The sequence below is a fragment of the Mus musculus genome, chromosome 16, assembly GCF_000001635.26.
Source record: "Mus musculus strain C57BL/6J chromosome 16, GRCm38.p6 C57BL/6J".
Classification (NCBI taxonomy): domain Eukaryota; kingdom Metazoa; phylum Chordata; class Mammalia; order Rodentia; family Muridae; genus Mus; species Mus musculus.
The window spans coordinates 45,579,075-45,592,587 of record NC_000082.6 but is presented as its reverse complement, the minus strand read 5'-3'; the positions used below and the strand labels follow the sequence as shown (position 1 = coordinate 45,592,587).

Genomic DNA, 13,513 nt, shown 5'->3' with positions numbered 1-13,513 from the left:
TTATTTTGTTCCCCCTTCTATGTAGGATTGAAGCATTCACACTTTGTTCTTCCTTCTTCTTGAGCTTCATATGGTCTGTGAATTGTATCTTGGGTATTAAGAACTTTTGGGCTAACATCCACTTATTAGTGAATCCATATCATGTGTGTTCTTTTGTGCCTGGGTTATCTCACTCAGGATGATATTTTCAAATTCCATCGATTTGCCTGTGAGTTTCATGAAGTCATTGTTTTTAATAGCTGAGCAGTACTCCATTGTGTAAATGTATCACATTTTCTGTATTCATTTTTCTGTTGAAGGATATCTGGGTTATTTCCAGCTTCTAGCTATTATAAGTAAGGCTGCTATGAACATAGTGGAGCATGTGTCTTTGTTATATATTGGAACATATTTTGGGTATATGCCCAGGAGTGGTAGAGCTGGGTCTTCAGGTAGAATTATTTCTAATTTTCTGAAGAACTGCCAGATTGATTTCCAAAGTGATTTTACCAGCTTGCAGTCCCACTAGCATTGGAGGAGTGTTCCTCTTTCTCCACATCCTTGCCAGCATCTGTTGATCTTAGCCATTCTGATTGGTATGAGGTGTAATCTTAGGGTCATTTTGATTTGCATTTTCCTGATGACTAAGAATGTTCAACATTTCTTTAAGTGCTTCTCAGCCATTCAAGATTCTTCAGTTGAGAATTCTGTGTTTAGCTCTGTATCCCATTTTTAATATGGATATTTGGTTCTCTGGAGTCTAACTTCTTGACTTCTTTGTTATATTTTGGATGTTAGCTATCTATGACTCAATGGAGATAACTTTAGCCAAAATACCCAAAAAATTGGAGATAGAGCCTGTAGAGCCCACCTCCAGCAAATAGGCACAGCCCCCAGTTGAGGGATGGGGCCACCCACCCATCTCAAAATTGGTCACTCAGAAATGTTCCTGTACAAAGGAAAGACAGGGACAAGAAATGGAACAGAGACTAAAGGGAAGGCCATCCAGAGACCTCCCCACCTAGGGGTCCATCCCATCTGTAAACACCAAACCCAACACTATTTGTTGATGCCAAGAAGTACTTCCTGACTGGAGCCTGTAATGGCTGTTCCCTGAGAGGTTTTACTAGTACCTGATCAATACAGATGCAGATACCCACAGCCACCACTGGACTGAGCCTGGGGACCCCAATGGAAGAGCTAGGGGAAGGATTGAAGGAGCTGAAGGGAATTGCAACTCCATAGGAAGAACAATATCAACTAACTGGACCACCTAGAGAGTCCAGAGACTAAACCACCAAACAAAGAGTATACGTGGAGGCATCCATAACTCCAGATACATTTGTAGCAGAGGATAACCTTATATGACATTAATGGGAGGGGGGCCCTTGGTCCTGTGGAGGCTTGATGCCCCAGCATAGGGGGATGCTAGAGAGGTGAGGCAGGAGTGGATGAGTGGGTGGAAGAGCACCCTTACAGAGGCAAAAGAAAGGGAGTAAGGGTAGATGGGATGGGGGATTTGTGGAGGGGTAACCAGGAAGGAGGATACCATTTAAAATGTAAATGAATAAAAGGATCAATAAAAAATAAAATAAAAAAGAGTCTCTTCATTTTATAGCATGAAAAGTCATTAATTCTTAATTTTGCAAAGTTCTTTTTTTTCTTAAAAAGAAACAACTTGACTGTTCACAACCACGTTCATAAGCATCTCTGCTTTACCTTAACCATGCCTGAAATTATTACATAGATTCCTTCTGGCTCATCACCTTCTTCAAATATGTTATTTCCACAGTCAAATGTTACAACTTTTGCTTTTTCCTAAAAAGAAAAAAAGAAAAAAGAAATTTGGGATGTTGATTTATACTTTAAGAGAGCTTTTATACATTTAAATTAAATACTCAATAATATCTAAGAGATTGTGTTGGTTGCAATTTTGTGAGAGGAAGGATTATAAATGCATGCAGGGGAATTTGGAGATCCACAAATATAATTTTTGTATCCAAATCTCATACATGTATGAAGAAAAATAATCTAGAAATAAGAACGGAGTGAGAGAATGAAAATGATTCATCTAGGTGAAAAGTTTCAGGTAGACAGGATGAATGGCGTGTCCATATCTCGGGCACTCTAAAATCTAAGTATATAACAACCCATTCTGAATACTTAAGGGGAAGATTAAGCTTGGTACTGAACAAGCACCAAAAAGAAAACCATTAAAACATGCTATTGATTTACTCATTCTGCAAGCAATCAATGAGAATGGTGGGGTAGGTATTCAAAGGATGAACGAAGCCAGACCTGGTAGCTCATGTTTGTAATCTGACACGTGGGAAGCTGAGGCAAGATAGTGAGACTGAGAAGCCAGTTTGCAATACATAGCAATGACAATAAAAACAAAAGGGAAAGAAAGAAAAAGGAAAGACGAATGAGCTAAACAGTGGGGGCAGAGATGTAAAATTACTTGCAGTATAATATACATAATTGAACAGCACACATGCATATTGGAAACAATAGTAACACATTTCTTATTTCACACCAAAGACAACACGATGGTATTCTGGTGAGAAATTAGCCCAAGTACCTACATCTCTGACTATGTCTGGTAGTTTGCAGAAGTGCAACAAGTAAGCATAGATTGAAAAGGGTCTAGGACCAGTGGGCATTTCCAAGAAATCACAGAGAATCCACAGATTAATGGGCTTGGAAGAGAGTTTAGTGTGAGTGGCACCACCAATAGTTCAGCATAAACAAAATAAAGGGCATATGGCAGGTGGGAAACAGAAGCTGAAGGTGAAGAGGCAGGTGGGAGGCATCTTGTCCCAGGGCTGTGGGTTGTACTCAAAGAGATGTTGATCATAGCCTATAGATAGCAAGGGACAACTACAGAGTTTTAACTAGCAAGTATCATGATCAAATCCTTACTGTTTTCATGATTATTTGGTAGTGCGTTAAAGTCATTATCAGGAGGTAGAAATTTTTACCTGAATAAAGGTTATGGCTTCAGGATCTTCACTAAGCCATGGGATATTGCACGGGGCTTCTTCAACATTAAATGGCTGGATAACAGACTGCAGATCAAGCACCTGGATCTTTTTGGCCATGATTAACTAGAAGCACAATATGTAAGAAAGAAGGTGAACAAAACTGTGTATACAGAATGAAGACAAGAAAAAGGAGGAGGAGGAGAAGGAAGAAGAAGGAGGGAGGGAGGAAGGAAGGAGGAGGAGGAGGAGGAAGAAGGAAGAAGGAAGAGGAAGAGGAAGAGGGAAGAAGAAGAAGAAGAAGAAGAAGAAGAAGAAGAAGAAGAAGAAGAAGAAGAAGAAGAAGAGGAGGAGGAGGAGGAGGAGGAGGAGGAGGAGGAGGAGGAGGAGGAGAACAACAACAACAACAACAACAAACAACAACAACAATGACAACAACAACAAGAAGAAAGAGGAGAAGGAGGAAGAGGAAGAGGTGGAGGAGGAGGAGCAAGAAGAGCAGCAGCAGCAGCAGCAGCAGCAGCAGCATCTTCTTTACTGTACTGTGTTAGTTAGCCCTCTGCTGTGAAGGGCATTGCAGACCCAAGCCACAGCATGTAACAGTTTCTTTTTCTGGATTGTGGTGCTTTGAGTGAGAAATGTTCCCTAGAGGCTCACATGTTTGAAGACTTGGTCCTCAGTTGGTGACATTATTTGGGGATGGTTTGAGAGGTCTGGCCCTGCTGGATGAAGAATATCGCTAGAAGTCAGATTAGAGTTTCTAGCCTGGCCCACATCAATTTGCTTTCTCTGCTTTATGTTTGAGGTTGAGGATGCGATCCGTCTGCTTCTTCTACCTACTGCCTGTAAGGCCAGCTCTAGGAGATCCAGTCCTCAAGACCACTCCCTCTCAACTTCTTGACTTCCTCTTTAACTATTATCACATACATACATACATACATACATACATACATACATACATACATACATACACACACACACACACACACACACGCACACACCTACAAATGTGCAAACATCCGCATTTATATTCTTTATCGTCTGGTCTTCTAGTCCATTTGGGCATAGGATACCCTCTCAGGCATGTATTTTCAAAGTTGAGTTTCTTATTTGCCATCTATGATAGCTGAACTGGTTTGCCTTAACTCTCTAATATTTAAATTTAGTTTCTCATACCTTGATATAGCATTAATTATGTTTTTTTTCATTTTTATGACCTGATAAGCAAATACATCATTACTGGTTTTGATTTTCTTAGTTCTGTTTTTCTTTCTTTATTTTATGATAGGGTCTCATGTAGTCTGGCCTAGCCGCTAATCCACAAGTTCCTAAAGAATACCTTGAACTCCTGGTCCTCCTGCCTCTGCTTCTAAAGAGCTTCCATTATAGGCATGCCCTACTGCAATCAGCTTCTTTTCTTTTAATATGTGTAATTAAGATATTTATAGTACAAGTATCGAATTCAGGGTTTTATTTATGGTAGGCAAGAACTGTAACACTGTACTTCAGCCCTAGCTTTCTCAGGTTCTAGTTCAGTAAGATTTATTTTTAATTCTAATTACATGCTTGTGTGTTTATGTACGTGTGTGGGGAGTGTATGTATGTGTGCGTATTGGTGTATGTATGTATATGTGTGTGTCAGGGGATGTATGTGTGTGTGTATGTGTGTATGGGAGGTGTATGTATGTGTCTGTATTGATGTATTTGTGTGTTTATGTGTGTGTATTGATGTATGGGCATATATATATTATATAGCCTGTTCACAGAGGCTAGAAGAGGATGTGAGACCTCCTGTTGCTGGAGTTACAGGCTGTGGTGAGTTGCACAGGTACTGGGAACTGAACTTGGGTCCTCTACAAGAGCAATATGTGCTGATAAAAAGATGAACCATCCTCCTGGTAGGTCTGGGACTCCACCCTCTCAGAGGAGAAGGGGAGAGGGACTTATGTGTGTGTGTGTGTGTGTGTGAGAGAGAGAGAGAGAGAGAGAGAGAGAGAGAGAGAGAGAGAGAGAGGAGGCAGCAATCAAGCTGTAAAGTAAATAAATAAATTAATCAATGGAAAAAATGTCCCAGGGTATGAAAAAATAAGTTCAAATTAAGAGAGAAAGAGAGAGAAACATGAAGCTATCTCTCCAAACCATAGTTTCTATTTCATTTTCTTTTCTTTTTCCTTTTTTGCCTTCCTCTTTCTTTCCTTCCTTTCTTTATTTTTTCTTTCTTTTCCTTCCTTCCTTCCTTCCTTCCTTCCTTCCTTCCTTCCTTCCTTCCTTCCTTCCTTCCTTCCTTCCTTCCTTCCTTCCTTCTTCTTCCTCCTCCTGCTTCTTATTTTTTGAGTTGAAGTCTCACTACATAGCCCTGGCAGGCCTCATAATGTGTATTCATTGATTAGTAGGGACGTTAAGTATCGCTTTAAAATAGCCACTGAAACGTATCCCTTTTATATTGGTACCTGTTTCAGATCTACTCTTCTTGCTTTCTGTAGGAGCCTCTGCCCTTTCTAATCATTTATGGGAACACTTTGTGTGGGAGTAGCTGTTTCTGAAAACACCTCTCACGTCCACAAACTGAGCTTCTGCTGGACCCTGCCTTTAAGTTAGTACTATACCATGCGGCCATGTGAGCCATGTGCTCAGTCTGTACTGAGAAGTCAGCCTGTATGAGCTTATCCTGCCTTCTAGAAAACCATGGGATCAACCTTAAAATGACTTGGCTTTTCCATGAAAAACTGATTCATTTTACAACCTAAGCTAAACATAAGCTTCACTTTTAGTTATATACTCATCCATGCGCCTGACATAAAATAACTTAGGTACATTATAGTAGTCACTTGGTAAAAGCAGTCAATATATTGAAAGCAACCTTAAAGAAAACAAGTGTCCACCATATGTTGGAAGCAGCATGTGGCTATAGCTTGATAACTGCTGTTTGTGGCTTTGGAGTGTATTCTGGTCACTAGGGCTCAGAAGGTAAATTTTCCCTCACAAACTCTGATCAAAAAAAAAATGATTAAGAGATGCCTCGTTCCGGTTTTTTGTTTTTGTTTTTGTACATTTCGACCAATACGTATAGAAAAAGCTCTATTAGGGACAAGATAACACAGATGAGATGAAAGACACAGGGAAAGAAGTGGAGAATTCAAATTTCAGCTCCCTCCTGGTCTAAGCTACTAAGTGACTCATTTCTTTGGCGGTAGTGCTGACACATTCTGGAAATTATTTCCATCATTATTTAGTGGGTAATTTCAGTTACAAATGTTATCTTCCATTTTGTGCCTTGTCTGCTATATTATTCACTCATAATTCATTTCAATGTGTGAAGTTCTACAGTTGATGTGGTATGATCTATGTAAATTAAACAAAAACACGGACTTTGCAATGAGTAGTTTAGCAAGGTTTTTCCTCATAAAGAGTAAAAAATTTCTATAAATAGCATTATAGTGATTTTAGAGTTTCAGAGTTATTTTCATGTAAGTCTTGGGCCTGTTGCTGGACTCAAATATGTTCTACACATTCCTTTCCCCCATTTTTCCTGTAATTTTGCAATATTTTATTATTGTAGCATGGCTCAACATCTAGAGTAATAGACAACCCCTCAAAATTTCCAAAATTTCCTTGTGCTAAGGTGTAAGTTTACATAGGGTAAGTTTGCTGTGTTAGCTGTTTTTGAACACTGTGCTGCGGTGACATTAACTGACCACATCTGTACTGTGCAGTCCTCGCCATTGGCCAGAGCCCTTCATTTTGCAACGTTCTATGTAAATTGCAGAGTGCTTGTGACTGGGTTATTTCCCTCAGCATAGAATCTTCCATGTTCATCCACCCATGTCCTGCATTTCTTCCTTCATTAAGACTGAGGATATTCGACTCTATACATATAGTACATTCTCTATCATCATTCACCTGTCTATGTGGCAGATACTGTGAATAATGTTTCTATGAATACAGATATAGAACCCTATTAAAGACTCGGCTCTTTTCTACCTTTGAGTGTATATCAAAGAACTGCTAGACAAAATGGCAACACAAATGTGTTGTGAGAGCTTCACTACTCTTTCCCACAGAGGCGGTACGAGTTTATATTCCCACCAATGGTGCACAGGGATTCCATTTTCTCTGTTTGCTGACTGACACGTATTTTCTGCTTCTCTGAGTCTGTGTGACAGGGAGACGTGGTGTCATTTCTGCTCATTTCTGTTTGTCTCATTTGTTTACATTTTTATTTCACTGGGCATTAATAACAGTAGGCAAATTTCTACATGTTTATTGGGCCATTTAGAAGTCTTTCTTGGGGTGGCAATGTATTTTCAGATCAATTTTCATTTTAAAAATCAGGTTTGACTAGCTTCGGAAAATTTCTCTATGTATCAATATCTTAAATGTTTACACTGAAAATGTTCCCTCTCAGTCTGTGGATAAGTTTTTTAGTATATGATAATTTAATGAACACTTTAAAGTGTTCTTTCTGTCTTTCCTTCTCTCTATTTCTATGTGTGCTTTAGGCATTAATTTCAATAAGTCAGCCTAAGTAGTGATGGACTTTTCGCCCTATGTTTTCTTCTTTAATTTTATGGTTTTAGATTTTATTTTTAGGCCATATATTTTGATTTATTTTATCTGCCTGGTTTTAGGAAAAGGTTCGACTTCCTTATTTTCTGAAAATAGCCTGTGGTTTGATCATGTTAGTTCTAGCCTTTCTGATCCTCTCTGCCTTTCGTTTGGAGAACTTAATATAAATTTCAGGTAAATTTCTATAAATATTTGTCTTTAAAATCTTATATCTACACCTTACTTTCTTCCAACTCCCCACAAGATTTGCTTCTGCCATTCTGACGTGTTTCGTTTTTTCCTATTTGTTTTTTTAACACACTGATAATTCTTTTGGTCCTCCATTACTATGCTGCTTTGCTCTGTCTAGTTTTACTTTTATGGTGAAGCACTTGGGTTCTTCTTTGGATGCTATTTGTGAACGTCCTGAGGAGTGTGTTTAACATCTCGAAGATCCGACAGCCTAGTGTGAGTTTGCACATGCTTCATGCTCACAAAGCACAAAGGAGTGAAACTTCTAATATCCTGGTCTCATCCTTTCAGTGACTTATGTCACAAATCTACACACTTACTCTAAGAACGAGCCATCTCACCTTGTTAATCTCAGTGCCTTCCACCTTGTGTATAATTCCTTTGGACCTGAAAGCCTTGACAATTTCTCTGGCCATATTGAGCATGACATTAATCTCCTCCTTGGTTTTCATAGTGACAGCGATTTCCGGATGGTCATACTCTAAGTAGCCTGAAGAACAGCGCAATATTTTCAGGTAAAATGAGAAGATTGTCTTAAGTGAGGACCCGAAGCTATTTTCCTCTAAGTCCAATAGGTACAACATTCACCCTGGGGCAAGCATTCCACTGGCAGGCCTGCTGTCACCAGCCCCTCACTGGTAGTGATGAGATTCATCCCTTTTCTTGGATAACACTCACACTTGAGCTGAGCCTCTGGGAAAGGGATGGAAAGCCCTGCTTTTAAACTAATGGATACACTGGCCCAGCATTGCTGGGCCCTGGAAGCATGCTTGGGGCCACATGTCTGGTATTTACAATCCATTTTCTTGTTCGGTTCAAAACAGGATCTTTGAGTATGTACTGCTTGTTCATTATGGTTTCCAATTAAGTCATATAGCTGACCTTTTTCTGGGTCATTTTCCTCATGTTCTCTTGGTGAATCTAGAAGACACATTTGTATGTGTCATTTTGTTTATGTTTTCTGGATTCCTAGATGCCCATTTAAACCTCACTCCACTCACACTGGACCTTAGTCATGATTGCTTCTCTGCCCTGTGATTATTTGCCACACAGCTCAATCAAGCTCCACTCCCGGGCTCTCTGGGTTCTTTTGCTGCCAGCCACTTCCTGCCAAGCCCTGTTTTCACATGTGAGCCCTATGTTATGAGGGTGCTTGTTCTATTCAGGATTTTCCCTATACTAGAGGTACAGCCTGGCATGACTCAGAGGTGACATTCTTGCCAGGTGGGCATTGAGCCCCCTGCACTCCTCAGAGAGACCCTCAGGCTCTATTCTGATTTCAACCCATAAGTCATGATTCTCTGTGGCGATATTCTTTGAGTCACTCGTGAAGGCACAAGTTATATCTGGTTTGGAAGAGAGGGAAATTAATCAGGCTACAAATGACATACAGGATCTTAGTGTGGCAACACGGATTGTTTGAAAACATTAAAAACCTGTATTTTTTTCAGGCAGAGAACAAATATGATGAGGTAATACTATACTAATACATTTATTATATGTTAATATAACTTTACACTAATATTACATTCCATAGAAAACACAATCATCTTGTTTGTTTAAGTTTACCATTTTACTGTTAAGAATTAGGTTTTGGGGGTTAGAGAGATGGATCAGTGACTAAGAACACCTGCTGATCTTGAGGAATACCAAGGTTCAGCCCTTAGAACCCACATGAAGGCTCACAACTGTCTGACTCCAGTTCCAAGCGAGTCTACCTTCTTCTGGTCTCTTGCAGAACTACATGGTACAGACCATGGCTTTTCTGAGGTTGTCATAACTATAAGAGATGGTTAAGTTGTATATTTAGAGTGAAGGTACCTACCTAGCTCTTTCATAGCATGTTCCATATTCCTCATTACCCGCTTTAACAATATCTATAGAACAAAAAGATATTATCTTCATTGGGAAAATAAACCATTACAAAGGAGCTTTGCATTTGTAACTGATTTTTAAGCTAATCTGATAACTTTATTCAAAAGGATAAGGGAGGGCATGGAGAGATATCTCAGCAGTTAAGAGCTCTTGTTGCTCTTGCAGAGGACCTGGGGTTCATTTCTCAGAACCCACAAAGCAGTTTCAACTGTTCCTAAGTCTGTTTCCAGGGGACCTGGTGCCCTCTTCTGGCCTCACTGAGTAACAGGCGTCTACATTGTACACAGTTATACATACATGCAAAACACTCGTGCACATAAAATTAGAATAAGTATTTTTATGCAGGAAGGAGAATGTTTTAAGGATCAGAATTGAATTTAGGCAATGAGCTTTCAAATTAGGGACACAGGGGTGGTTTTCAATCTTAAACACACAGAACATTTGACCAGAGTATGAGAATTGAAATTGTAACAAAAATTTATTGATATTTTAGAGACCCAAGTCCTTTGTGTCTTTTCCTTTCCTTCTCAAATCTTATTGCTAGGTGTTAGTCATGAGAGATTGTAAGAAAACTTAGGAACACTGGCTTATACTTGCAGGTAGCAGAGGAAAGAAATGCTGTCCTACAATTAATTTGATGTGCAACATTTTTACTATGCTTTTGGCACATATAATTTGGCATTGAAGGGTTACAAACTACAATGAAGACAACTTTGAATTCTACATAGCTATGTACCACCTAGATAATACAAACACTAATCTGCTTCAAACAGAATAAAAAGAAAGCTCTAGATAGGTCTGACCTAAATAGGTCTGAGAGCTGTGTTTGCCACTTACCAGCCAAGGAAGTATAGGCATGATCAAATGAATCTCATTTGATCCCATTTCTCATCTGCACAATGAGAACAGACGACTGGGCACATGCAGATAACTGTCAGTTTTTTAAATACTGTCTTTTGTCAGGCTAGTGGCTGCTATTTTCCTTAGTTTTTATCTGGATCAAAACCAGAAAAGTGGCAAGAAATGATAGGAGCTTTGGGCCATGGTGAGGAAACTCTGTGGCCACCACTCCTCACTTCGCACTAGTTCCTGACTAATCCTGAAGCCTGCATTAAGAGAGGGTTGAACCCTTTGCAAGGATGCAAAGGCACCTTCCAGGAAGCTCCTAGTATGTTAATATGGCACTAACATTTACAGACTTTCTAGTTAGATAAGATAAGTGATGTAGCAAGCCAGGAATCAGAGACTCGGGACATGTGCATGTTAGCAATAGGGTTGTAAGAAGAGTGGTGGCTTCTCCTCATGTTTGGGTTTGCTCTCACCTGTTTAGTCTGTTTGGAACTTGCAATCTGATCAATTATATTCAGTACATCCATTTCCCCTTGGACATAGCCTTTCAGTATAGAATACCGAAATGATATCTGCTGGCTCATCCTTTTGTCTATGATTTGCAGCAGTTTTGGTGTTACAAGCTAAGGAAAAAAGAACTATTATTAGGCATTACCTGTATAGTTTTGTTTATGCCTAGCTTACTTTGCCTCATCTCTTTCTCTGCTTTGTGGCCGCAGTACGAGATGTAAACCCTTAGCTTTTGCTGCAGCTGCCTCCTTCAACAGACTCGTGGCCCTGTCTTTCTTTTCTAAGCCACCTTGGCGATGGCTCTTTATCAAAGGTATAGGAAACTAACCAGCATGCTATTATTTTGCAGCAGTCCTGCTCCAGGGCGCTGGGATGTAGAGATTCTTATGCCATTTCCCTTCTAAAAGCATGCTTCAAAGGAATAAAGATGACATCTAGTTTCTCTTCCTACTCACAAGGTCTACCATTTGACACAAACATTCAGAGTTCTCTGAATGTATTTCCAAAGTTTTCTTAGATAGATCCAGAATTCCTTATCTCTTTGGCAGACTCCGTATACTCCATATTGGAAAGAAAGAACTATAGACTTTGTAATACTGTAGACTTGGTGTCCTTAGATAAAATTGTGTGTTAGTGTTATGTACTGTCGTGAAGAATACTACAGAAGTATACACTGATGACTGACCTTGGACTTGTCTTTAGGTCTTAGTCTCCAAAGCATTTCTAAGAATGTGTAAGAAAGACACAATAGTCTAGGACTGTGTCTGCACCCAAACATCCTCTTTTGATGTATCATGGAACAACTTTCCAATCACTTATGTAATCATATAAGAAGCAAGGAACTGCCATCATATGTGGTAAAGCAACATTGATTAGGCAAGCAATTTTGTGTAACACCGAATTTATACAATATGAAATGTGTTTATTTTAGTCTTTGACCTGTGTGGATATATATATTTGACTTTGTCCATATGCATGGTCTGTGTGGTGATTTGTTTTGATGAGTTTCATCTTTTGACTCCCAGGTAAGCTATACAAAGAAGCACTACTTACAATGCACTTGTATCTATGTAATCATGGATTTTCAAGCATTCTGCACCAAAAGGGAAAGCCGTGATGAGTGCCTATAGCTCTGTGAGCTAAACTGATTTATAATATGAGTACTCGTAGCATAAAATGTTAAAACTTGACTTGTTGAAGGTAGCTGAATGGCTTAAACATCAGCCAGCCAGAAAAAAGTTTTTCCCTGAACCTGTTGGGCTGGCTTTAACTGACATTCCCTGACTCCAAGAAGATGGTGGAAGCGGAAGTCATGTGTCCTGCCCTTGCTCCTTACCTTCAAGATGCGCAGTATACGAAGGAGTCGAATCACGTTCATGAAGACCACAGTCTCAGTTAAGTCAAAATTGTAACTAATGGAGTCTGTTTCGATAAGTATTATATCTAGGACGCCGACTAAGGTAATCCCCAGCTCAAACAGGAGCCAGGTGTGTGAAAAAAATTCCTTCCTCATTGCTGCCACCTGTTGATACAAAAAGAAATCACACTGTCGTGTTTTCGGCTTTTCCTCCCGCCAACATAATATTTTTATTGACTCTTCCTATCATATTCACTTCTCAGTCCGTCTCTGTCCACCCCAACCCCCCGCTGTCCATGACACCTTCCCCCCAGCCAAAACAACAACAACAACCAAACAATTTGTGTTATCACTAAGTGTACTCAAACTCTCAGTGGCCTGCTCTTTAAATTCAGCTGAGGAAGCATTGCCCACCTCCCCGAAAGGGAATGCAAACATTACCAGTTATCTTTCCCCTAATCTTCCTGGGGCGCAGTATGTCAGAAATACCACCAGTAATACCACACACAGGCAGGCAAGCGAGCGGAGGACGCTCAGGATGCCACCCATTAGTGAAGAAAAACTGTTAAGACTACTGATGTAGGCATGACGATACAGCTCGGGTGTAGACGAAAGGCAGATTCATCAAATGGCACCGGAGTTCTCACTGGTCAGCAGTTGGAAGGCAAGACAAAGTCAAATATCCTGTAACAAGGATACCTTTCCAACAGTCCTAAATGCCACAAGAATCCCGAGGTTTCTGTTTATATTATTTAATTTATATCAAATGTAAGTAGTAAAGAAATCATATATATCGTAATTCAAGCAGTCTAGATTTTATCAAGTCAGTTCAAGATTTAAAGATTAAGTTGGTGAAAGGATGTCTTCTCTTCTCTCAATTTTGTTTTGGGATGATGTAAAATAAATCATTTTGAATACCTTGAAAACGTAGGTAAATGTAAATATTTTATCAAAACAGCCTTGGCAAGTGCACCAGTCCTCTTATTTCAGTACATTGTAAAGCTAACAGAGGGCATCACATGTGGTACATGTTCAAGTATATCCATTTCAGAAAATCTTTTTTGTACATTATGTTTTCAAACCATCATGTCTTGGAGTAGTGGGTGAACACAAAACAGACTCTGTGGGTTTTGTGTGCTTTTTGTTTTGCTCTGTTTTAAAGATG

General features: G+C 39.6%; 1 protein-coding gene across 4 annotated transcripts in view; it reads right to left on the bottom strand.

Annotated features, from left to right (window-relative positions):
- The window catches only part of Slc9c1 (solute carrier family 9, subfamily C (Na+-transporting carboxylic acid decarboxylase), member 1), a 71,736-nt gene that overhangs the window by 14,414 nt on the left and 43,809 nt on the right, over positions 1-13,513 (bottom strand). For all 4 annotated transcript variants that reach the window (NM_198106.4, XM_017316906.2, XM_017316905.2 and 1 more), the window contains 6 exons: positions 12,328-12,513; positions 10,955-11,104; positions 9,583-9,634; positions 8,099-8,247; positions 2,961-3,086; positions 1,699-1,797 (listed from right to left, as the gene is read on the bottom strand). In NM_198106.4, the coding sequence (NP_932774.3) occupies positions 1,699-1,797; positions 2,961-3,086; positions 8,099-8,247; positions 9,583-9,634; positions 10,955-11,104; positions 12,328-12,513 (762 nt within the window). The remainder of the gene's footprint in view (positions 1-1,698; positions 1,798-2,960; positions 3,087-8,098; positions 8,248-9,582; positions 9,635-10,954; positions 11,105-12,327; positions 12,514-13,513) is intronic.